The 26086-nt window shown below is 54.9% G+C and overlaps 1 protein-coding gene across 2 annotated transcripts in view; it reads right to left on the minus strand.

Annotated features, from left to right (window-relative positions):
- Positions 1–432: 432 nt before the first annotated feature.
- PRDM11 (PR/SET domain 11) overlaps positions 433–26086 on the minus strand; it is a 78835-nt gene continuing 53181 nt past the window's right edge. The window contains exons 4-7 of one of the 2 annotated variants that reach the window (XM_028111345.2): positions 23582–23649; positions 8391–8578; positions 3782–4414; positions 433–2642 (exon numbers count right to left, since the gene is read on the minus strand). In XM_028111345.2, coding sequence (XP_027967146.1) covers positions 478–2642; positions 3782–4414; positions 8391–8578; positions 23582–23649 — 3054 coding nt within the window. In that variant the 3' untranslated portion in view covers positions 433–477. Of the gene's footprint in view, positions 2643–3781; positions 4415–8390; positions 8579–13976; positions 16213–19222; positions 19645–23581; positions 23650–26086 lie in introns of those variants that run through there. The other variant, XM_088017668.1, reaches the window with a different exon arrangement.

Below are 26086 nucleotides of genomic sequence, written 5' to 3' on the forward strand. Positions count from 1 at the left end.
GTTCAGCTCCACCAGCGTGTCCACGAAGGGGCCAAGAACCCCATCGCAGACCACACGAGAAAAGGAAAGGCAAGAACGTAAACCCAAACCCAAACCCCTCAACCCCCAAGCAAAAACATACAACAAACCACCTAGAGGTGATGACAAAGACCCGTCATTTTAGCTTAGGCCGTTGGTTGGCTGTTAGGTGGGAACGCGTGTGGCCCCAGCACGTGCTTCCGTGAGGGAAAAGGATGGCCACGGAGGTTGCAGCTGCCAGATCTTGTAGATGAGAGTCCGTTTCCAACATCATTCCTTTGTGAAAGCTCCCAGTGGCTTCTGGTGGACACGTCACCTTGGTTTTTAAAAATTTTCAGTGTGGGCTTATATATATATATATATATATAATATAATATATATTTATATAATATATCAAAGCTTATGAGTATAGATTAAAAAAATATTCAACAGCTTAGTGAACTCTGGAACGCCGGCCCCCTAGATGTCCGGGTAAAACTCTGACCCGTGGTCCACGGTCTGCAGCACTGGTTTCTGCTCCAGCGCCGACATCCTGCTGAGGACCTCGGCGGACAGCGCGTAACTGCTGCCCGACTTCTCCTCAAACCAGCTGTCCAGGGCTCGCTTGGCATCGAAGTTGGCGATCGGCGGGCCATTCACAGCAATGGTCAACAGGTCGCTGAGCTGCTCTAGGGTCAGGCGGGAGCGGTGGTTTTTGCGAACTCGCTGCAGGGCATTGCGGCCTTTCTCGCAGCACACGGTGGACGTGGGGAGGACTTTGAGGACCTGGATGATCTTGTTCAAGAGCGGGAAGCGCTGTTTGTACTTGCAGATGTGGCCGATCAGGTCTTTGAAGCCATTTTTGGTGTAGTAATCCGCCTTGAGTTCCCGCCACTCCATCAACAGGCTGCCCCGGGGGTCCAGCCCCTCCCGGCACACATCCCGGGAGAAGGTCGGGATGGCCTCCAGGTGGTCAAATATCTGCACCATGTCCTCCTTGCCATAGCTCAGGAGCTCCTCGCTGTTCCTGGGCCAGGCGGCCAGGTCGAACACCTGGCAGGCCTTCACGAAGATCCGGCTTCGGGAATCGAACCTCTGAGCCAGGATCACCTGGGTCTTCTGGCAGATCTTCTCCCTGACGGACTGGAACTTGGCCTCGGCCACCCTGAGGTTCTTCACTGCAATCCCATTGAAGCTCTCTCGAAAATTCTCCTCGAACTCCTGCAGGTACTCCCCCGGGGAGTCGGCCAGCCGGCTGATCTCCTGGATGGCCTCCTCGATCTTGTCGTCCACCTGGGACACCAGGAGGTACTCGCCCTGGAAGATGTAGGCCAGGCGCGAGAGCACGGCGATCACGTCCAGGAGGAAGTAGATGAGCTTGACGGACTGGTAGTCCATGAGGAACTGCAGCAGGGCCAGCGCAATGGCGGACGCGTCGGCCCGCTGGGTCTGGCTGCTGACGTCCTTGAGGTGGGCCACCACCTCCAGGTAGTCTTTAATGAGCGCGTTGAGGACATTCTGCTCCCCGATGATCCACCTCACGGCACGGATGTCCCCCAGGAACTCCGTCTCCTCGCACAGGGTGGACGCCGTGGACCGGAGCTCGCACATGAGGCGCGGCGAGTACCGGTAGAAGCTCAGCAGCTGCTTCAGATTGTTCTCTAGCTCCTCCAGGCACGGGAGCTCCTTCCCGCTGATGGCGTCCAGGACCTCCAGGTGGGGCCGGTGCACCATGAAGGGCAGGCACAGCAACCAGGGCAGTGTCTTGCGGATCGTCATGAACATGCTGGCGCGCAGGCTGGCCGTGACGTTGGCCCCGTCGATGCCCAGGCCGACGGTGGGCTTCTCGTCCTGCAGCCGGATGCCCAAGGTCGAAAAGGCCCGGTCGAGCGCCTGCAGGTAGCTCTCCGTGCTGGAGAAGCCCAGTTCCTGCAGGGACAGGAACTCGGTGGCCGGGGGCCCGTCGCTGCTGGTGTACTGGACGTAGACGGCCACCGTGTCGGCCAGCAGGTCGTCGCTCTGCCCGTCCAGGATGATGCTGAGGCAGGGCGACTGGCGGATGCGCTCCACCAGGTCCTCCCGCAGCGCGCGGGCAATGTGGTGAATGAGGATCTGGCAGTCGCCCTCGTTCATGTACTGGTCCACCACCTTGAGCTCGCACTTGCGCAGGAGCTCGGCCAGGGGCCGGAAGTCCAGGTAGGGCCGGCCCTCGAGGGCCAGGTGGTAGGCGGTGTTGAAGAGCAGGGTCATGTTGCGGCACATCTCCTCCGTCTTCTCGGGGTGCATGCGGAGCTTGTACAGCTGCAAGCACTTCTTGTGCAGGTTGCTCTGGCTGTGCAGTTTGATGGTGTGGATCTTGAACTGCTTGGAGCCAATGATGAAGGCCGACGTGCGGGAGGACTGCACGGTGTACTGACGGCACACGTGGCACCACATCTCGTTGAGTGTCGGGGAGTACCGCAGGAACCAGAACTTCTTCAGCCATTCCTGCTTAAAGCGCCGGATGCGGCGCCCGGTGGCGGAGGACATCTTGGAGGGCTCGTCGGTGGCGGTCATCATGTCATTGGAGACGGACTCGTCTGCAGAGTCGACCTCCTGGTCATCGTCCTCCATGATGGCGGGGCCGGAGACCATGCTCTCGGAGGCTGGAAGACAAATGGGAAGGAAACATTTAAAGCCCAGCGGCAAAAAACGCCGGCTCTTCCAGAATGAACGGGAACACGGCCCGGAAGGTCGGTGCCACACCCGTGTGAAACAGAGGCCAGTTCCGAGGACAGACTGAAACCCAACCTAGAATTTTATTATTATTATTTTTTAAATATATACATGAGCACTCTTGTTATCCATGGGTGACGGTTCCTCTGGGGATTACGCCTGGTGGCCGTCCTGCTCCAGGCTGCCTGCCTTTACCCTCCGCTAGTGGGCGCTCAAGGAACTCAACCTCCTCTACCAACGGAGCAGCAGGGCCAGCAGCCGCAGGAACAGATCTGCGGGAGAGAACACAGCTCACTCAGCCTGCCCAAGTCACACAGCCAGGGCGTGGGGCTCGGTTCTCTCGGCGCTAACGTGCTCAGGGCAGGCGTGCAGGCAGCTTGCCACGGCCCCAGCTTATTTCAGGATCAGAATGCAGTTGAGTTAAGACACATGCTTTGAATATCTGCAACACCTCATTCTGAGCTAAGGGATGTGGTTAAAATAGGAAATGCTATGTAAATACTCGGACTCAGCTGCATTTGTGTACTGAAAAAACCTTCCTGGTTGTCGATCGGTTCTAAAAGATCCAGACAGCCAACAGAAAAAGGCCAAGGCGTGCAGCCAAACGTCCCGTATCCCAGGCTTTCTACAATTCCAGGCGGGGGGTGGGGGGGACCATGTGTGGCAGAACAGCAGCTCGGGAGAAGAACGAGGCCGTGTCCCGGGACTGAGTTTGAGAAGGCCGGGAGCTCCCCCCGGTGAGCTGCCCTGCTTGGGACTGGGGAAGAGACAAAGACTGGGTTTAGAAGTTGAGCGTGGGGCTGAGACACCACCAGGACCGCCAGAGAAAGGCAACGGGTCAAGAACACAGCACACACCCCTCCTGCAGTGGAACTTCCTTTATTGACGAGGAGGATACAAGGGCGAGACATGAAGCATCCCACTGGGGCCGCGGAGCAGCCTGTCTGAAGCAGGCACCTGCGGGCGTGGGTCTCCCCGAAGGTGGCTCCCACAGAGAGCGCCAGGCCACCCTCACACTGCCCACAGGGTGCTCTGCCCTCCGACCACCATCTCATCCACACCGACTTACCTGCAGGGTCCGAGAACTCTGGGAGCTCCAGTACCTGTGCTGGCAATACGGGAGGTTCGGGAAGCTTCCCAGACTTAAGCATGTCTAGTTCGGCCTGGAGTTCCCGGACCTTCTTCTTTAGGCGAATACAATTAGGGCAAAAGGAGGTGGTGGGAAGCTCGTGAGGGTCGGACGCAAGGGAGGCCTCGGCGGGACTGTCGGCCTTGAACGACGAAGGCTCTTCTTCTTCATCCTCCAACGGAAGCCCCCTGGGCTCCTTGGAAGCCCCCTGGGGAATCTTCCAGTCCCCTTCCCCCTGGGTCCGGCTGACGTTCTGCACGCCATGCGACATGCTCATTGCACACCGACCGTAGGCATCATCCTGGTACTTGGGGACCTTCCTGATGACCAGCGAGGTGCTCAAGGCCAGCTGATGCGCTTCCACCTTTGCGGATTCCAGTGAAGCCTCCAACACATCCTTGAAAATGAGGTCAATCTTCTTCTTCTTGGCCTGGGGGTGTGCGTCCCCCTCGTCAAAGCCACGCTTGTATGGACTTTTGCCCTGTCTCAACACGGGGAGCTGAAGGGGACCCCTCAGGTCTTCTGGGTTATCCAGAGCCTGCTCAGACTTCTCCCTCTGCAACCTCTTCTCTCCTAGGAAGGAAAACCAGGGTGTGAGGACGTGGGGAAAAGCCCCGACGTGGGAGAAACCGACAGAAAACAAAGCAGGCCTCCTGCTAGGAAGTCACTGGACACATCCCTCTGGGGCTGGCCCTGCGGGGGCAGGCGTGACAGAAAGGGAGAGGCGGGTCACTCCGTGGATCACGGGGTCTAGAGTGGGACCCAAAAAAGTGGGAAGAATTCTTGAAAAAGACCATTTCAAGGGAGCCTTACATCTATAAGCTACACATTTGTAGGCTGAGGGAATGCTGGAGGGGAGGGCAGTTGGAAGTGCGGTCACCCCAGAGGCTGACACCCCACCGATCAGACTGGGTAGGTGGGAGCGCGCCTCACAACTCAGCACGTGTGGGACCCCCGCCCTCCAGGCTTCTTGTCCGGTCCTGGCAATTGAGAGATGGCTGCTTCGACTTGGTAAAAGGTACACAGGAAACACCGCGTCCGCTCCTTCCTGCTCCCTGACTGCCTCCAGACGGCCCTGTGGGGCCAAGTCCAACCCGCAGCAACCGTGCTTTCTAACTCTCCCAGGATTTCGGAGGACGAGGTGCACGGGAGAGAAAGTGACCTGAACGTCTGTGGTTCTCCCTGACAACCGAGGCGGGAAGGAAAAAGGGAAGACGGGGCCCCTCCGGTGGCTGAGGGCTCCCGGGGAGCAGCCTCCAACAAGATAAAGAGCCGCGTGACCACACTGACCCAAAGCATTCTTGAAAGACAGCTGTGTCTCCTTACCTGATCCTTCAAAGGACGTTCCCTTTTCTATCTCTTTCCATCATGTGACTGACTTCAAAGACGTTGGTGAGCTCCCAACAGTAATTTTAGCCTGATTCTTTAAAACAGCCGACACAGTTTCATAAATGGCTATAGAAGTGTGCTTCCTGGGGGTGCAGATGCTAAAGGGGGACCCTCAGAAGGTCCTGACAGCAGCCCGTGGGGCTGGGAAATCTCAAAGGCTTCCTAGATCAGGGCAGGGTCCCGGGAAATGACTCTGGGCAATGACTCGGCCTGATTAAATATTGCAGTTAGGCTTCCGAAAACTGGGTTTGCTGAAAAACCACTGAGTGAAGGCCAAGGGATCTCTGTGAGCGATCCAGATGTTCCAGGCTGTGACAGAGCCCTGGCTTCCCACAGCCGGCGAGGCGTACTGTGCCCCGGGCCACGTAGGAACCCGGGTTTCCTACAGGTAACAGCACAAATGGGGGTAACCTATTCCGGACACCGCTCTTCTGCCCTCACATGAATGCCTGAGGAGCAACCTCATGTTCACGGCCCCTGAAAGTCAGGTGGCTTTCACAGCCTACAGTTCTATAACACCTGAGGGGCAGAAAGGATGGAGATGAACGCTTGTAAAAAATGCAACATATTTGTGTTACAGATCAGCTGTGACACTTGCCCATGTAGAATCTCTAAACATCAAGGGCCACCCTTTCATGTCTCACGGACCAATCAGGCAGCAAAGAGCTGAGGATGTTGCGAGGTCAAGGCTACACATCACCAGGAGTCCTCATGCCTCTCTGCTCAAAGACAAGGTCATTCAGATTTCCTAGGATGTGTGGGAGACTTCTTAGGACTCAAGGCTTCCAGAAAAATCTAAGGGCCAAAAAAGACCTTTAAGCACCATGAAGCTGATTTCAAAGCCTCCATAAAATATGGAGAAAACACCATAAAGTCAATCAGTGACTCTAAGTAGATCAACTAACATAAATTTTTTGAATACACTGTATTAGATAAATCCTGTTTTTACAAGATAACCACAAAGGTATAATTTACACTGTCTTCAGGAAGCAGTTCTGGACTCCGAGTAATGTCCCTGCTTAAGAACGAATAATTCATGCTCTGGCCTTTCTCAGGGCTCCAGCCTCCAATTATGAAGAAACCACCTTCCACGCAAGACCTTCAGTGACTGAGGGTAGCGATCCCCTTTCCAGAGTGGGGCTGGCACACCAATCTAAGCCTCTACCAACTATGCAGAGTCTGCCAAAGCTACAGGCTACAGAGACATCTCCACATCCAAAGGCCACTGACCTCACCACTGCTCCCAAGGGCTTTAGGACCAACACTCCCCCCTCCCCTCACTGCTCTGGCCCTGCCCCACACGATGCCTTTCGGTCTCCTTCCTGTTTCCTACTGCTCAGCCTGGCCAGGAACAGACCCTCCTTCCTCCTGTATCTTCACAAGTCTTCGTGGATCTCATTTCAAATCTCTCTGCCATGCCTCCTTTGAACCATTCCTGAAAGCTCACTCCCTTCTCTGAGCATTCCCCTTGGGTCTCAGGGCTCTCTCAGGATGATTGCAGCTTGAGGTGCTTTGGAGAAGACACCTGGGGGGGGAAGGACATTATAAATCCAGAATTCAAGACGATTATGGCCAAGGGACGGAACCTGTGTCCTCAGATATGACTTTGCTTGGTTTTCTTTTCTTCTGATGATATGGTTCTTGTGGAGACTTTTTGGCTGTCTTCATTCATTTCTTCTTTTATCCATTTGACAAAGATTTATTGAGCTCCTACTAGGTATCAGACACGCTTACATAAGGCATCTTCGGAGGTCAAATGGAAACCGTGGCCGTCTCATCATAGAAACATGCCTTCCCGAGTGAAATCAGCCTGTACCCAACCCCCAGATCCAAAGGAGACAAGAGATGAGTATGACTACTGGGCCTCCTCACTGCCCATCCAATCACAGATACCTTTTACCAAGTCAGGCAGCAGCTGTGCATTCAATGTCCACAATCTGCTTTATTCTGTTTTGTTTTTAAAAATAGCTTAATTGCAATGGGCCACCCCACCCCCTCTTCATCTTCTCCGCTCATACTCCACATGAAGATTTATTTCCAAGAAGTAGTTTGGTCAGGAATGTGATATGGTGGGACTTGGGTATAGCCCTGGTTCCTGGAACCACACGGACTCTGGGTATTTGAATGTGCATTTTTAGTGCAAGGAAAGTCCTCAGGAAAGAAGGAGCCAGACTCGCCAGTTTGCCTTGGCCAGACTGAGGATGGGGTTGAGGCAAAGGGCTAGGGCCTGGGGAGTATTTTAAGCCACTTTCCAAGGGCTCATTTAAATGGAGCCTGGATGGACATCTCACCCACCAGGCCATCACCCACACCTAAGGTCCCCTTCCCACCTCCCTCCAACCTTCTTCTTCTAATAGAGACCGTTCGTGCAGAGCCTGGGATTAGGACTTCCAAGAAGGAGACCAGGAGGAAGCAGGGAAGAAACTAGTTTTGTCAGGGAGGCCGTGTAACACGTTCAGTTAGAGGCTAGACCCTGCCCAGAGACCGATGTGCATGAGAAACCCAGCGCTGCCCTTCCTAGCCACGTGACCCTGGGGGAGTCACTGTATTCATCTGATGCTCAGTTTCTTCAGTTGTGAGATGGGGATCACAGTCCACAGGGGATCGTTAGAATTAAGAGCTTACAGTTGAGGGCTCACAGTGGTCAAGGCGGGCATTGTTCTCGGTGTGTTCTGTGGAGTACCCACCTAACTCTCCCAGCTCGCTCACCAGGCAGGCGCTCCTGTCGTGATCAGCACGTGAACGCTACAGAACGGCTGCTCTGCGCGTGTGACTTACTTAGTCAGCATTAGCTACTACTGAGCCAGTGGCACCTTCTAGCATCTTTCCATCAGCTGGACTTGGGGAAAGAGGATCCATTTTGATAAAACGCATGTGCTTGGCTCTGGGGCCTTGTCTCTCTCGACACTCTCAAATATCTGTAACAGGGCTTCTGGGGGAGGAGAACACGCGGGAGTGCCCGCCGCCCTGCTCTGAGCTGCCGCTCACACCCAGACCGGCTGCCCATCCCCCTCCCCCGCCCCCCGAGTCCCTCTGGGTCTCCCCATTGCTGGTAGACTGCATTTCCCATCAGATTTCTTAGGAAGCTCCTAGAGAAGCAGCTCTGGCTCCCCCTGCGTGGGGTGGCTGTCATGGCCCTCGCCTGGGGGTGGGCACTCACCTCTGGCCAGATTGCGGTGGATGGTTTCCTGCGACATGCTGTGCAGACGCTTCATGTAGTCCTCGCTGTACCAGACCCGGAGCCGCTCCCCGGGCCGGATGTCCCTGCACGCCCGGAAGTAGATGCGCTCGCTGTGCTGGAACGCCAGCAGGTTCTGCTCCCTCTCCTCCCGGGAGATGACCACGTACCTGGGGGCGAGGGGGACAGGTGAGAACGCACGGGCCACTCGTGGCTGAGTGCCTGCCAGGGCCAGGCGTGGTGCTGGGCAGGCGTGGCAGGTCGGAGGTCCACAAGCTTGTGGCATGTGCTGAAAAGCCTCTAAGGGCAGCCCGCCTGTCCAGGATTGGGACGCCGGCTAGGGGCCAGTCCCTGGTCTCAACGTCACCGTTTTGTGGGACCTCGAGCAAGTCCCCGAGCCTCTAGGAATCTCTGTTTTCTGAGACTAGAAATGACAGCTGCCCTGCCTACCTCCCAGATTCTGGTAGATACACAATTCAGCACCAGCTACAAAAATGATTGCAAACTGGACAGATCAGGTCAGTTCTTCCTCAGTAGCTTTCAAGCGCACGGACCCCCAAACACCCGCGGGCCTCTGATGGTGGTAAGTGTGGGGTTCTTGGACTTTTTCCAGTATTTCACAAAGTCCAGCAGAAATAACCCATGTGACAAGGGTGCCCAAAAGGTCAATTAATAAATGCTAAAGATCACTATCTTTAAAAAGTGGCTGTCCAGTGCGGACAGAAGAGGGAGGTAAATAAGAGACAAGAAAAGGTTAGCAACTACTCATTAATCTAAGTCATTTTAAGGTAAGGAAACTAGGACTCAGAGAAGGTAAGGGACTTGCCCAAGGTCACACAGCTAATAAATGGGAGGTGGAGCTTTGAGGTCTGTTTTCCTATGTAAGCCTGTAAAGCACCGACTCAGAAAAGCCCAGATAACCTTGAAAGTTGCGCCAAACCCTCAGAATCGCTCCCTTCCCCAGCTCTCCCTGAAATGACATTTCCAACATCCACCCAGCCACCTCCAAAGGAGGGGATGACGTAACACGTACAGAGAAGTAGAAGCATATAGCTCAAAAGAGGAAATCGTTTGGAGTTTTAAGGCTCTGTGCTATGCGAGCATCTAGGAAATTTGGAGTCAAAAATGAACTTCTTTTCCTCATGCTATGGTTTGTCTCAAAAGCCACGGAAGAAATCAAAGTCTGTCTGACTGGCCTAACTTGGAGCAGTCCGGGGTAAACAGTAATTCACAGAAAAAAAATCCAAGGGGGTAATGAACAAATGAGTATTCGGCATCACTAATACGGAACACAAAGTAGCACCTTGTCTCATTGGCACAGATTTCTCTCTCTCTCTTCTTTTTTAATGATAACACCCATCTTGGCTAGAAAAGCGCCTCCCACACTAATGGGAGAAAGTAAATTGGCACGACCCTTTGGGACACAAATTTGGCAATGTGGCCGTGAGCAAGTATTCGTGCATCCACGTTCATAGCAGCATGATTCACAATAATCAGGCAGTGGAAGGAACCCCAGTGTCCACTCATGGAGAAATGGATAAACAGATGTGGAATACACACACATTGCATTTTACTCGGCTTTAAAAAGGAAGGAAATTCTGATTCATGCTATCACATGAATGAACCTTGAAAACACATAGTAAGTGAAATGAGCCAGTCACAAAAGGACAAATACTGTAAGATTCCATTTATATGAGGTACTTAGACGAATAGTTAAGTTCATGGAGATAGAAAGCGAAACGGTGGTGGCGGGGGCGGGGTGTGCCGCTGTGTGGGGGCGGGGGAATGGGAAGTTAGGGTTTAATGGGTATTCTGTCTCAGTTGGGGAAGACGAAAAGAGCTCTGGAGATGGATGGTAGTGATGGATGCACAATGTAAATGAACTTAATGCCGCTGAACTGTACACTTAAAAAAAGAAGTGGTTAAAACGGTCAATTTTATGTTACGTGCGTTTTGTCGCAATTTTTGGAAAATTTAAAAAGGGACCATAAGATGCAGACCAAGTAGACAAACTCTACCGACCACCACCCTGCCTGTATCATTGTTTACAATATGCAAAAGGAAAGACACCGAAACGTCTAAGACTGGAGAAAACCGTGGTATATTCATTCGTACGATGGAATGTTACTCATCTATAGAAGAATGTTTTCAGTGGATCTTTCCTGACGTGGAAGAACGATCCTGTCCTGATAGAATGCAGAGTGAGAACGGTAAGTCCGGAAGCTATTTACTCTACAGTTTCAGTCATGCTTTAAAAACAAGCCTCGCTCGGTAAGCTACTTGAAGGAAATATACCAATGTTTTACCAGTGATTGATTATCCGTTACAGGTGGATCTGCTCTATCATTTTTTTTTCTGTATTTTCCAAGTTTTCCTCGTTAAGCAATTACTACAGTTACCCCCATGGCCACCCCCTAAAAAAAAGACACACACGAACGCCAATTCCAGGACTGGTGGTGGTCCTGGTGGCCAGCCACATTGTGAATCTACATTCACCGAGCCTCAGGCATAGCACCCTTGAGCACATCCTGCCCCGTGTCGTCGGGGACAGTCCCCTGTGGACTCTGTTCTACTCGGCCCTGGAGAAGGCCATGACCTTACAAGGGGGACCACTAGAGGCCAGGGACCAAGCCACCTAGTAACAGGCTGCAGCGTGGACCCCTGGGTTGTGGGAGTGAGGCCAAGGGGGGCAGGAGTGCAAACATGAGCTTTTGGCTGCTTCACCCGTGTTTAGAGAAGCAGGTTGGGGAGGGGGGGGGGTCACATTTGCAGGATCTGTGGCACTTAGATCCTCAGAACTTGCTTAGGTCCAGGAACTTAGCCTCAACGCATCTGCGCTTGTCAGAATCAGACATGAGCACTGGTCTCCCTGAGCTGTGAAGACAATACTGTGATATCCAGGATGCCCAGTCATGCCACTAACGAAGAACCTGGGGAAAGGAAAAGAGGACCCCTGGCCTAGAGATGTCTTTCCAAACGAATACTTCCGAGTCGCAACTCTCTAGCACAGGGGTCTGCTTTTCTCCGGATCTGAGATTCCTTCTGAATGTGCAAAATATTTTCCACTCCCCAATTTTAGCGAGAGCCTGGGGTCTGACATCCAAAATTAATCACCCTTGTGGTTAGTACAGAACAGAACTGGGGTAGATCCAAAGTTTCCCACTCCCGGTTTCGGAAGGCAAACCATTCATTCATCTTCCCTCACAAGAATCACTTGGATCACAGAGCACAAGGAAAGAGACACTCTTCTCTTTTTGGGGGGGTGTTTAAGCAATCATCAAGCTCTAAAAGCTAGAATTATTTTCTCTGGCATCCAACTTTAGGAGAAAAAGAGATGAGGAACACGTAACTATCAGGGATTTCCTCAAAAGAGCAACTTCTAGACTACGTCCGAAACTTTAGAAAGATTCAGGTCAATTTCCCTTTCTACCTCCTGGTGGTTTCCTGCCCGATAAAAATCAAGGTTTAGGAAGAGAACTCCAAATCTTTGCAGCAATCACAATCTTCCAAGACAGATCAAAATTTGTTTAGCATCTGGTTATATCTGGTTGTTTTGAAACTTGGCATGTGAAATATGACATATATGGCAACTCTCAGCAAATCCTAACAACCAGTCCCCTCAAGATGTTGAATGGAGCCAAGCTAAGTCCCAACACAAATGACCTCAAATCAGATCTCCCTCTTGTAAGTATTTTGCAGTAACCCCCAATGGTTTGATCCACTCACAGACTCCTTCTGTCCCCATGCGACAATCCCTTTATGAAGAGCCACGCCCGTCCCATTCCGAGAGCTCTCCCTGGAAGACAAGGCTCATAAAGAGTGAAAATCTCTGTATCTGTTGAGTTTCCAGGTCACTACTTCGTTGGAGAGAAGGCACAGTGTATGTCAGAAGGAGGTGGAAAATGGCTAACGCAGGCCACTCTACAAATAGCGCTCATCTGATAGCTTTTCAAATCAGACCCACAGAGTTGACGCCCTTTGAAGCAATCAAGGGGGTGGGTGGTAGTGGTGGTGGTGGGGGGGGGCATGTGTTCTCGACTGAAAGTTTCATGATGAGAATGGATAGTTTTTATTCTGAACTCCTGCTGACTTTGGGTACTGGATAGATAAGCACTAAGACAACACTCTCACACCTCACCCACTGTGCCTTATCAAATGCACCATATTTTCTCGCTGGGTCAGGAAATGACTATCAGTTCCAACAGAAGAGAGAAAATAACCCACGGGGCATCCATTTTGTTGGAGTGGGGGCAGAGAAAGGCCAGGCTCAGACGGTCCTGCTCAGTGGGTATGTCTCTGATGGAAGGAAACTGCACCAGTCACGGAGGGCAGAAATGGGAAAGAGTGACCAAGAAGAGGCTGAGCTCCGTTTTCTCACATGCGTTTAGGTCTCGAGCTGGACAGGTCTTTGGGTCATGCATCCACCCACCAGATGGCCACCCAACCTCCGACAGAACATCACCCAGCCAGCCTTTAAAGCGGCTGGAGGCCTCAGACCCTTAGGTGGGACTTCTCTACCTTACACTGAAATTCACTTCTAACCACTGGTCCCAGTTTCGCCTTCCTGTTTTGATGTGCTAGACGCACAATCCCCACCGAAGCCAAGAAAAAGAAACTACAGAAATTTCATCTGAAGGTCACAGGCTCTTCATCTCTCTGTCCCCTTTGCTTCCAACTTGATCCCTTCCCTCCCCAGGACCAGAGGGAGGGGTCTGCCAGTTACTGGTCAGCACCTAGAGACCAGGCTGCAGAAGACCCTGGGCCCAGTTTCACAGTATCTTTGCCTGTGGCAGAAATCGGATAAGTTTGATTTCCATGGCCATGCTTTTCGGCCAAGAACAGAAGAGGATGACCTGGGTCCCAGGAGGTCAAGGGCGGGCTGGAACCTTCCAGAGAGGAGATAGATCCCTGGTCAGGACTTGGGGATTTCCTGCTTGGGAGGACCTCTCTGTGTGACTGGGAGTAACGCCCAGGTTAGCAGGCCCCTTCTCTTCTAAGGAGTCTCCCAAAGGGACCCGGAGGACCCGCTCTGGTTACTTTGAAAGCCTCAGCTCTCGGAGGGCAGGGTCTTGCCTGTGACAGACAGATACCAGGATCAGTGGGGAGGTGTCCCCCCAAAAAGTTCATGCCTCAGGCTGGTCCCTGAAGTACACTGGCAAATGGATAGCCCCTGATCCTTCTGGAGTCTCCTGCCAGAGATGGTGACTTTTCTTTTTCCAGGACCCCTAACATTTTTTAGGGAGCAGAAGGTAAAATTCACTCAGCCACGTCCTGCTTGTGCTGTGCAGAGACTTTAAACATGGCTGCACGGTTTCCTATGTGGCTGCTTTGTCTCGCTCCGCTCCTCGGTTCCGTCCTTTCCCTCACAGGGCTAGCTAGCATGGCGCCCCGACACAGGGCATCTGAGTACTTTCGGATTTGGGAAATGCCGACGGCGCTGGAGCCCCTCTGGCCGGCATGCTTTCCCTCAGTCATCTAAGCCCTGCTCTGGGGGCCTCGAGGTTTTCACAGGAAGCGAAGAAAGAGAATATACACCAAAGAAAGATCCTGGAGACCGGGTGCGTTCCAAGTGTGAGATCAATTTCTTTTTATTGCCATCTTAACAAAAAGACTTGGGAAGGCAATCTTGGATTCCAGCATTGGAAGGCAGGGGAATGCCGGGCGATAATCAAGCCACTGGGCTGTCGGACAGGGGAGTGTTCGGTCTGGGGTAGCAGGAGCCCCCAAAGAACCACAGAGTGGGGAGATGGAGCCGAGGACACAGGGACATTGCAGGTGTCCCCCACGCTCTCGACATGGGACAAAGCGTGGTCTGGGTTTAGAAGCGGCGCTCCACAAACAGCCACAGCAGGCACTGGGGAGAGTGGCCCTCCCGGCCCCCACCATGGCTCTAGGGGGCAGACGTGGGAGACGGTGGGCCGGGGGGAGGGGCGCGGGGGGGTGCGGGGGGGAGCTTCTGCTGGGGTCAGCCTCAGGCCAGGGAGCAAAGAGGACACAGAGCTGAGCTACACCTGGGTCAGAGCTAAGCTTGCAACTGCCACCCCACCTCACTCGCTGGCTCGAGGAACCTGGCTGTCTCTCCGCACTCCCACATGAAACGTGAAGCTAGAGATGTGTGTAGCTGATGCATATGCAGCCCAAGCAAGCGGAGGCAAGGCATGCTGGAACTTGGATGGGACAGGGACCCTGCTGGGCTCTTCTAGAAGCCAGAGGAGGAGTCACCTTGCAGGTACCGAGGCTTGGGCCCTGCCTCTCCCCCGCACCCCGGCCATCGGCCTTAGTGCCAGGGCGGGGTCGGGGACTCACCTCCTAAATACTGCTGTTGCCTCCCACGGGCACCCAGGAGAGCGGAGGCAAGGAGCAACACCCCTCTCAACTCCGGATCTGGCCTCTGACCCGGGGGGCGGGGGGGAGCCGGGCAAATCCACAGACCTGACTTCCGGGCCTGGCGCCCCCCCTCCCCCCACCCCCGCCGACTAACTGTTGTGTCATCTGTCATCTGTGAAATGCAGGCGATGCTGGTCATAACGGTGACAGGAAGACCGGGCGTGGCCGTGTCTCTGGCTGTCCCGAGAACCCACTGAGATCACACATCTGCAAATGCAGGAAAAGCGTAAGGTGCTCTACGAACGCCAGGGTACCTCCTCCTTCCTCCGACGCCATCCCGTTCTTCTCCCCATTCCACACAAAAGGCAAGCACAGCAGCTGAGCACACGCACCGCAAGGGCAAGCGGAAGGCCAAGGCAGGGGCACCACCCGCCGCGCTCGGAGCCCTGGGGAAGGAGAGGACGGGCCCCTCCTGGGAGGGCTCGGCTCCCCCTGCCCATCCTCAGGCTTCACCCCCTTCGGAAGCAGCAGAATCAGGGCGTGGGAGGCGGCTGTGGCAGCCCTGAGGTTGGCAAGCAGGATTCCATTCAGATGCTCCCCGCTCTTGCTACCCTCTTCCCCACGAGGCCCGCTGCTGGGGGCGCAGACCAGGAGGAGGCCGCCGCTCTGGCACAAGCAAGCGTCAGGCAGGCAACTTTGCCCACATCTTCGGCATCGGCCAAAGATGAGGGCCTGGGGCTGGATGCACACTCTGTTGGAGCCCAGGGCCGCCGACCTGCGCGTGGGGAGGAGATGGCAGTCTCCCCGGTATCCTACAGGGGTCATCGGTCCCGGACATGAGAGACTGGCTCCTGTCTCGAGGCCAGACACCCGTCCTCCATCTCTCTTCCTCCTCCTGTAGACTGGCTGGGTTAGAAATTGTGCTTTCTCTTCCGAGACCTGGTAGTCCGTGCAGGGGCCGATGCCGGGGGAGCCTGCGGGGGCTCTGCCGGGGGGGTCTCAGCCTGAGGGGTCGAGCCCGTGGGGGCTACCCCGTCGGGCCCCCGCTGAGCTGCCCGAACTCCATCCCGGATCTCTGTCAGCGTCTGGCACATCTGACCGACGCGGCTGGTCAGCTCAGCCATGGTCTGGCCGATGGCGTGCATGCTGTTTGCCATGTCCCGGTGCACGGTCACCAGCTCCCGGCAGATCTGCTGGAACGCCTCAGTCTGCTGGACGTGGGCATGGGGGAGCTGCCAGTCAAGGCCCGTGCTGGGCGCGCTGGGGTGTGGCCGAGGGGTCCTGCAGGTGGCCTGGGCCTGGGGTGAGGGCCGGGGTAGGGACTCCGGCTTGGGGCCCACCATCTCGGACTGGTCTGAGGAGGAGGAGGAGCGGAGCAGGGTAGGCCTGGCCAGGTGGGCCTCTTCCTCCGCGGACCGCTGCAGGGGCACCCGCAGAGGCTGCCTCGAGGGCCCGGGGGCCTCCTCATCTTCATCATCTTGGGGGACAGAAACAAAGAAGGGCAAATGATTACAACAGAGAGAAAGGGGGCAGCCCTGGGCTTGGGCCCACCCCGAAGTCACTCTCCAGTCCCCCTGCCCTGCCACCCCTGAGCCTCATTCAGCACCTGCCTGCTCCCCACCCACCCACAGAGACGCCCCTGCTCCCCAAATCCCTGAGGCATGCGGGCCAGGCGCCCCTGGGGAGTAGGGTGGGTGTGAGTACTGCCCAGGCCCCCTTCCTCTTGCAGGAACGGCACCACTCTTGCAGGAGAGCCCAGGTCAGGAGACTTGGAGAGCCCAGTCCCAGTGACAGTGGCAGGTGGACCCCGTGGCTCCCTTCATCTCTCTGTGACTCAGTTTCGGCAGAGCAAGGATGGTACCTGCCCTGTCCACCTACCCAACCACTTGCCCACCTAGCAGGGTTGTCAAGGAAACTAAACAAGAGAGCGGACAGGAAGGAGCTTGGCAAAGCCTCACGAGCCACACCTGCCCAGAGGCGCTCAGAGCGGCCGAGGCCGCCTTGCCTGGGCCCCCTTGTGGCCTGGCAAGAATCTGCAGCTCTAAGTGAGCGCAGAGGGCAGCCGCCTGGCTGGAGCTGGGAGGCACGGGGCGGTGTGGGGGTGACCAGACTGGAGGGTGCAGAGCAAGAGAGCCACCTCGACCCTCCAGGTGGGCCACCCAGGAGTGTCTGATAGCTGGCAGGCGCCCTCACACAGATGGCTCCCCCTTGCAGCCAGTCACAGGGAAAGGGGCCCAGCCCCTGCACATGCCGGCCTCGGCTCTCTTGGGAGCAAAGTTAGGAGCTGATTCCCATGGCAGGAATAAAAGATATACAGGTTCCCTGCCTGTCCCAGAGGGGCTAAATTCAGAACCACCCCCAGGGGAGGTGACGGGGAGGACAGACAGACTCATCTTGCCCCCAGCCGCACGCACACCTCCCCAGGGTCCCAGGGCCTCGCTTGGGCTGGCTGGGAAAGAGCCCAGTTACTCATAACCACACCTGGTGGGACAGCTGCCATCCCCCCGCCCCCGGGATCCCAGGACCCCCATTCTGGCGGGGCAGGGCTGGAAGGAGAGGGCGGGGCTGAGGTGATAGTGCTTCCTTCCTTCTAGGGCCTCCTTCCACAGAGCCCCTGGCCTCGTGCTCTAACAGCTGGTCGGCTGGCCAGGAAAAGGGGGCTGGCCGAGCCTGCAGGGGAGGGGTCCTGGGCCCCCTGCCCAGCCCAGGTCACATTTGGTAACCTCATTACCTTCTGTCTTAGGGAGATGGAGGAGAGAGCAGGGCAGGATTTAGGGAATGGACTTCACTGGGTTCTAGGCCCCCTTCTTTTTCTCAAAACTGGGCTGAATCACCCTGAAACTTAGCAAAACACTGATTCACAGGGAGCTGGCAGGACCGGGGCTCGAGTCCTGGTTCTGAATCTAGCTCGGGGGCCACCTCTGCTTCTGGAACTCAGCTGCCTTGTCTACACAGCAAGGAAGTCAGACTTGATGGTCTCTGTTCCTTTCTGAGTCCTGAAGAACTGACTCCGAATGGCCACCTGTCAGGAGCCCTAGCCAAACAGGAAATTAGCACAATCCCAATCCCAACAGCAAGGGGCCTTGGAAGGGAAGCAGGGTCTTTGTGAACCACCTTCCCGGGGCTGGCCAGCCGCTGACTTCCCTGGAGTCCTCCCGCCCTGCTCCATCTCTCAGAGGCCGGGCTCCCGTTGGGACTGTGGGCCGAGGGTGGGCGGTGGGTGTGTGCAGAAGTCAGAACTGAAGGGGGTGCAGCCCCAGCACGGAAGGGTCTTGACTGCTCCCCCCCTCAGGGGAGCCCCAGCTCGAACCACAGCCCCAACTATAAGCTGCTGGGCCCAAAGATGACCACAGTTGGGCCCCTGGCATCCAAGTCCATCCCAGGACACAGGAAGCCCAGGAGAATGGGGCAGAAGAGATGTGGAGGGGGGTGTGGGCACAGTAGGGACGGGGAGCGGACCTGGTGAGAGGGGCAGATCTCACCAGAGCCTTAGTGGGGAAGACAGAGGCAGAGGACCGTGAGGAGTGGGAGTGGGCAGCATGGCGCAGAGGCTCAGCAAAAGAACACAGAAGTAAAGACGTTAGGAAGAGAGAGAGAAAGAAAGGAATGATTCCCCCCCCCCACCCCCCGCCAATCATGGCCTGGGCCCTGAAGACTTGGCTGGCTTCCTCCCGCACCCCCTCCCCCGCGTCTGCTACACTGGGTTTCCCTGGCTCCTCTCTGTCCTGGAACGTGCCAAGCGCCTTCCTGATGCGGGGCCTCTGTACATGCAGTTCTGGGCCTGGAGGCTCCCCGCTCCCCTCCCCGCGCCCCATGCTGAGGCCCGGTTAACTCTTACTCACCCTGCGCCTCTCAGTTCCACTCTCCGCCACCCCCCACCCCCCCGGCGGGGGGGAGAGCCAGATCCTCAGCCCCAGGCCGTCAGACAGGGCTGCTACGGAACTGGCAGGGCCAAATGCAAAATGTGAATGCAGGACCCCTTGTTCAAAGGCTATTAGGAACTTCAGGAAGGGAAGAGCAACGCGTTAAAGCCGGCATGGTGCCTTGTGCACGCAGAGCCCGAGGGACACTGCGCAGGTGGCCGCGGTCGTGCGCCCAGAAGTCAGCGCCGCTCTCAGGACCTCCTGCGTCCACCCTTCAGCCCTTCCTTACGACTGTCCTCATACAACGACTTAAAGCTCATGTATTCCCACGAGTCTAGGGACAACCCAAGAGCAGGGCCGGTGTAGGTTTTACATATACAACTCTGTCTTCCCAGGTCCCAGCACAGCTCCTGGCACAGAGTTCAGGAAGTATTCTAGAATGAATGAACGGAAAGGGGCGGAGAAGACAGAGCGAGAGGAGAGAAGGGTGCATGGGAAGACTGGATGAGACAGAGAAGGGCAGAAGAGAGGAGAAAGCGAGGGAAGGGGGGAATGGCCGAGAAGGAGGAGGAGGCAGGGGTGCAGGCAGCGGGGGTCCGGGGAGGGGAGGCCGGCAGTACTCACAGCTGGTCGAGGGGCTGTCGGTGCCATCCAGTTCTGCCCTGGGGAAGCTGTGCCCGGAACGGGCTGTGAGCAGGGTTGACTCGATGGCCCTCTCGTGGGCAGTGAGCACAATGGTGGGGGCCCGGCCCCCAGCCCCGGGGCCTGACAGGGACTGCTGCATGAAGGCCAGCTTGTCCTTGGTCCTCCGTTTCATGTCATCCCATCTGTGCTTAATGTCCTTGACGGAGCGGGGGACCTGGCTGATGGAGGTGATTTTCCGAGCTATGCCTTCCCAAATCTTGTCCCTGTCGGCATGGGACAGCCGCATGGTCTCCCGCCCAAAGAGAACCGCTTCGTGGTGGGTCACCTCCGTGACCAGAATGTCCAGTTCCTCCTTGGAGAACTTGGGTTTCCTCTTGCGCTCAGCCAGGGGCGCCACATTCCTTGGGTTGAATATCCCACAAAGCACAATTGGGTAAATGACCGTCAGGGCGGGTGGTTCTCCTCCTTCCTAATTGCTGGCCCCCAGCGGGGGAGCCAGGAAGCACCTGGGCACCCTCGCCCGCTCACCACCACCACACCCTCCTTCTAGCGAGAGGCCCCTTCCCCTACTCCTCGGAGGGCAGGAGGGCAGGAGAGGTGCGGCGCAGTGGGTGGGAGCGCGGCCCGAGTCAGACGCCTTCGGTGGCGGGCCCTGCCTTAGCCCTGGCTAGCTGGGAGAGCCCGGGCTGTGCACTCAGCCTTTTCCAGAACCCTCTCCCCGGCCGGGTCAGGAGTAACAAGCACACGGACCTCGGGGTCGTTACGAGGGAGGGGAAAGCAGAATGATGTCCGAGAGCTTTAAAGCCCTCCACAGGAACAAAGGGTCCTTACTGGGGTTAGGAGCAGGCCATTGCCTCTACAGATGGCTCACAGGAAGAATATTTAAACAGGGCGACTATTTACAGCGGGCTTCCCGGTGTGTGGCCTTGCTGGTGACGCCCGTGATTAGGGTGTGGTCACAGAAAGCTCACTCTGTCCTGTGGCTCTCTTCGTCTCCCTCCCTGGCTCCCAAGTGCCCCCCAGGCCTCCACCTTTGGGTGTGTGGAGGCTCCCCTCGACTACAGTCCTGGCTAGCAGCAGCTCTTCTGGGGTGGGCCGCTGTGGCCTTTAGGCCGCTCAGGGGTAGAACGGGAGCAGTCCGTGAGCGCCCACAGGGAGACAAGTTCCGCTCTGACGGAGGCCAGGAGTGACCTTGGCTTCCATCTGCAGAGTAGCCAGGGGCTGCTTGACTGACTGAAACCTTGAGCAAGAACCACCCAAGAGAGGAACCCAAAGTGCGGAGGAGAAACCCGGAGCCCGAGTCACTCCTCCGGCTGCTCCCTACAACCGCGGCGAGAGGCTAGGGGGCACAAAGATCCTTCAGCCCTCACCTCCCCACCCCACCTACCCAGAACACCACGGCTCAGGGTAAAGGAAGGCTGGGGCTTTGTTACCAAGCCAAGACAGTGCCAGAGGCCCGGGCCCCTCAACATCGTCACTCACCCTCACTCACTCAGAGTGACCTGGAGCTAGACGCTGAGTCTCCTGCGCAAACCCGCCTCCCCCTCTATCAAATGAGGGTGCTAATTCTAGAGCCGCTTCCCAGGGCTGCCAGGAGGAATTCCTGAGGGGTTTTTCAGTCTCACCACTATTGGCATTTGGGGCTCGAAACTTCTTTGTGAGTGGGAAGGGGCGTCCCGAGCCATGTAGGATGTTTCTCAGCATCCTTGGCATTTACTCGCAGACCTGTGACCACCCAACATGGCGGGTGGCAAAACAGCCCCTGGTTTCAGACCACCGATCTCATGAATGCAGAGCCCCTAGCATAGGGATGCCGTAAAGTCAACACTCATTACTTTGATGCCCGTTCTCTTCCCGGCCCACCACTTAATTTTTTGAAAAAACTCACCAACTCCATCCAATCCCGCACAAGACCCTAAGTTGTCACAGTACAAGAGAAGATGTCTGCACACAGGAGTGAGCTATCGCAAAAGGAAGCTATACATTAAGAGGGAAGGCAGGTTCCCAGCATGAACTGGCTTTCCCCTCCAACTACCACCAGAGGGACAGCTCCGTGGCAACAAACCACACCCCCAACCCCCACCTACTCCTTGAGTGTTGAATGAGAGGGGCCCCAGCAGCTGTGACTGCCCTGGGGCCATCTTGCATCAGAATGGAGCTGGCAGACAGGACAGGAGGGGCTGGGGACAGACCCCAGGCCAGCAAGGCAGCAGAAGCAGAACCCACCCCACCCACAGCCCAGGAGGCCATGCTTTTGCCTGGGCCCTTGTACACAAGCAGAAAGAACACGGGCCCAGAAGTCCAGAGACAGGTTCAAGTCCTGGTTCCGCCCCTGACGGCATGATCTTGCATAAGATCTTGCCCTGTTCTGGACCTCAGTGTTACCGCTGTAGCAGGAAGGGCAGAACAGAGGAGAGGTTCTCAAGAGCAGCATGTCAGACTCGCTATGGAGAGCTTTAGAAATACCAATACCGTGGGCTCATCCTCGGCCCGATGCAGTCAGAATCTCTGGGGTGTCGGATGATCGCTAAGTTAGCTCAGATGATGTCTTTCCCGAGGGTTGTGGTAAAGCCTTGTCCCCAGGGTGAAAGATCAGAGATGGGTGGCATCGAGGCACAGAATCCGCTTGGCCTGCAAAGCTTCTGGAGCCTCGGAAGCAACGGTGCAGAAAGGCCCTGAAGCCAGACTGCACTCAGACACACGCTCCTTTGCTTGCCTAGAGCCAGACGGGAGCCACAGGGAACAGAAGCCCAGGCCGGTGGTCTGGTCTCCACTTCTGTGTCCCTGGTCACAGTGCCCTCAAATGCAATCCTGGCCCCTGGGAGGGCCCAGCTCAAAGACCCCCTGCTCTGTCATCTGGGCCCTTGCAGCACATTATCTGTGCCTTCATTTGACAACGGCAGTAGAAAAAAAAAACAATTTCCACGGCGGAAGGTGGGAGTCCTGGGAGGAGCGGGAGGGCCAGTCCATCGAGGGCACCCCGTTACACGATCGGTTCTGCAAGGGGGTGGGGACTTACAAGGGCCGAGCTGACTGGCACCGGGTGGTCGGGGAGAAGGTGGTTAGGAGTGTGTCTGTGGCCTTCTCGGAGCCCCCTGCAGGGCACCAGCGCACCAGATGATGTGAAAGGGGGCTGGAGGGAGGGGTCCACCTGTCCCTGGGCACCTCTGCTTCTGCCCCTCTTAAGGGGCAGTGAGAAGAGCCGCCCCGACAAATAAGAGGACAAATCCCAGCGTGCTCTGGAGAGTGTAAGCTGCAGCCCCTCTCGCCCTCCCAGCCCCCCATCCACAGCTCTCAGGTGGGGAGCAGAGGTGGGCAGGAAGGCTCCGGGGAAGGGGACAGCAGACCTCACCATAGCCTCCCCACCTCCAACCAACTTCTCCTCATTTGCTTGGAAGGTGGGCAGAGTTGAAGTACAGCAAACGCCCTCTTAGAAAGTTCCTGACTGCCCTCCCTCTGAGCACAACCTCTCCAGCATCCCCCCACTGCCACAGGTCACAGAACCACACAAACGCCCACAGAGGGCCCCACCCGAGGCCCTCCTATCCCTCCCAGCCCAGATCCACACCCCGTCACCCCTTCTGGGGCCCAGAGAGGGGCACCAAGGAGGTGCCAGTGCAAGTCTGACCTCCCACACAGCGCACAGACCCCTCTGGGCAGGGCCCTGGCACCCCTGCCCGGGCCGGCAGCACAGAGCCAACAGGAGAGCTGTGGGCTGAGTCCTCAGTTCCAGGCTCAGTCCAGCCACCCCTGGGCAGCCCTGGGCCAGTCTCCTGCTCTCTCTGGCTGGCCAGGAAGGATCCTCCTGGTGCAAACTTCTGTCCCAAACACGGCACGACAGTAAAACCACTCTTAAAAGTACTCATGCCTGGGCAGCAAGTACCATCAAAAACTGAGCTAGAGACTGTGCCAGAAGCCTCCTTTTCCATGGGGCCACTTCAACAAGTGCTGGCAGCCGCACTGGGGTGAGTCCTGCACCCTTCCGGCAGGAGCCAGCCCTGTGAGAGGGGTCGGAGTCCCAGGTGGAGGGACGCCCCCTCCGTGGCGGCAATGCTGCCCAGAGCTGGGGGCCCCGGGCACTCCAGACACAGAGACAAATGTGCAGACGTTAGGGGTCCCTCTGTAACCCACAGGCCTCCTCCAGAGCCCCCCGATGGAAGGCTGGGGAAGCCAGAGGGTCCCCCAGAGCTCTACACATCCCAAACCCTGCAAACAGCAGTCCCGGGGCCTTCAGGGGCCTCCACCACTGGAGACCTCATAGGCCCCAGCACACTCCCTTGGCTTCCTTTCCGGAGTTTGGGCAAGGCTCCCGGGAAATCAGCAGAAAGCAGGACTCACCTCATCCAGTTGGCTTTAGTCTCATCTGACCCATCTATGGACTTGTAGCGGTTATTCTTGTCCACAATCTGGAAGACAGAGAAAGAGTCTAGAAGGCTCTACCCTCGAGAGGCTCTCATGTCCCTGGGCTCCTCCCCAAGCCAGGGCCTCCCTCCCTTCTGCTTGCCCTCCTGCTACGATACAGGACTGAAAACCGAGCTGGGGCCTGGAATCCCATCTCCTTCTCCTGTCCTAACAGAAGACTGGGAACATGGTGGATGAGCAGCACTTCCAGGAGCCCCGCACTGCAACGCTGGAAGTTAGATCCAGCCCTTCTTCTCTCCCTCTAGCTTCTGTGAGAAACAGAGGCCATCACTGGATGACCAAGCACATGTGAGAGGGGCTTCCTCCTCTCCCCAATCTTGAACTGGTCAAGCCCCGCAGGGCTGGGCTGGGCCCTTCACTTCTGTAAAATGTCCTGATTTCCTCATCACTCTTGAATCAGGGTTCAGCTGGGTATGGAGTTTGAAGCAGACTGTTTAATTTTCTTTCAGCCCCTGGAAGATTGCCCAAAAGGCTGCCACAGGCTGTTCAGGAAGCTACTGTTACTCTTTTGTGGATAGGCTGTCGAGGGTAAAATTGAAGACTTTCCCTTCATTTTTGATTTAATGCAATTTCCCTCTGTGGTTTTGAAGTGGAGTATTTACTTCCTTAAAATTCTCATTACTTGATGAGCATATTCCTTGGTGAAGACATATCTCTTCTTCCATTCTGGAAAATTCTGAGAAACTCTTAAGTTTTTGAGTACAGTTTCTCAGTCATTTTCTCCAGTGTCTTCGTGTAGAATTTCTATTAAACATATTTGGGACTATCTCCCATGTCTTTTAACTACCTTTGTCTATTTTTCTCTCTCTCTTTTTCTGGGCAGTGCTCTGAGAATATTCCTCAGAACTCTCTTCCGGTTCACTAATTCTCTCTTTGACCGTGTCCAGTCGAAAATCTATCCACGTATTAACGTTCTTCCTTTCTTTTTAAATAAGCAATTTTAATGCAATGAATATTTTTCATTCCCAAAGTCTTCATATCCCTCATTTCTTCATCCCACCTCTCTGTTTCACAAAGTCACGTTCCTTCTGTTTCCCTTTCCCAACAGCATTACTGAACTATAACTGACATATAATGTACCATTTGATAAACTTTGACAACTGTTCACACCCATCGCCACAATCAAGAAAACAAACACATCCATTCCTTGTGCCCCAGAATCGTCCCCTCCTGCCTCTCTCCATCCCTCCCATTCCCAGTCCACAGGCAACTAGTGAGCTTCTCCTTGTCACCATAAATTTCTTTGCATTTTCTAGGATTTTATATAAATGATACCAAATAGAAGCCATGCTCTCAACACAATTATCTTGAGATTTGTCCCTATTGATGTGTGTATCAGACTTCATTCCTTTGTGGTGGGAAGCAAAGCAGTATTCTATTGTTTGGATGTGCCACAATTTGCTTTTTTATCTACTTCTTAATGGATATTTGGGTTCTGTCTAGTTTTTAGCTAGTACAAGTAAATCTGCTAACAGAATCCAGTTATAAGTCTTTCTGTAGACACACACATCTCCTGTGGGCAAATACCTCGCAGGGGAATGCCTAGGTCACATGGTAAGTATATGTGTAACTTTTAAGAAACTGCTAGACTGTTTTTCCGAAGCGGTTGCAATATTTTACATTCCCATACAACAGCGTATGGACCCACCAGCTGGTCCACATCCTCGCCAATACTTGGTGTGGACAGTCTTTTTCATTTAGCCATTCTGATAGGCATGAAGCAGTATCTCATTGTGGCTTTAATTTTATTTCTCTGATGACTAATGATGTTGAGCATCTTTTCGTGCAGTTACTTGTCAGCTGCATATCTTCTCTGGCGAAGAGTCTATTCGAATCTTTGCTCATTTTTAAAATTGGTTGTTTTTTCCTTATTATTGAGTTTTGAGAGTTTTTTAAAAATATTATTTTGGATCCAGTCCATCATCAGACATATGATTTACGAATGCTTTCTCCTAATCTAAGGCTTGTTTATTCATTCTCTTAATGATATCTAAGAGCAGAGGTTTTAAATTCAAACAAAAATCCACTGTTTTGTTCTTTTTAATGCGTGTTGTCCTTCCTTTATTAAGGATCCTAAGGCTGAGACTGCTAATTATCCCTCATTATCTACTATTTCCTTTGTCCATGGTAACAGAACCCCTGGATTATAATTGGGCACCTGGCTACCTGTAAGAACAGAATACATTTTGGAGTGCCTGGCTGGCTCAGTCAGGGGAGCATACAACTCTTGATTTTGGGGTCATGGGTTAGAGCCCCATGTTGGGTGTAGAGATTACTAAATAAATTAATAAATAAACTTAAACAAAAAAAACAGAATACATTTCTTAGTTTCTCTGTTAGCTACGTTCTGGCCAATAGGATGTAGGTAGAACTGTCATGTGTCAGTCTCCTGAAAACTTCTTCAAAAGACAGCTGATAGAT

The sequence above is a fragment of the Eumetopias jubatus genome, unplaced genomic scaffold, assembly GCF_037043125.1.
Source record: "Eumetopias jubatus isolate StellerSeaLion01/CBP00866 unplaced genomic scaffold, mEumJub1_p1.0 scaffold_13, whole genome shotgun sequence".
NCBI classification, from domain to species: Eukaryota; Metazoa; Chordata; class Mammalia; order Carnivora; family Otariidae; genus Eumetopias; species Eumetopias jubatus.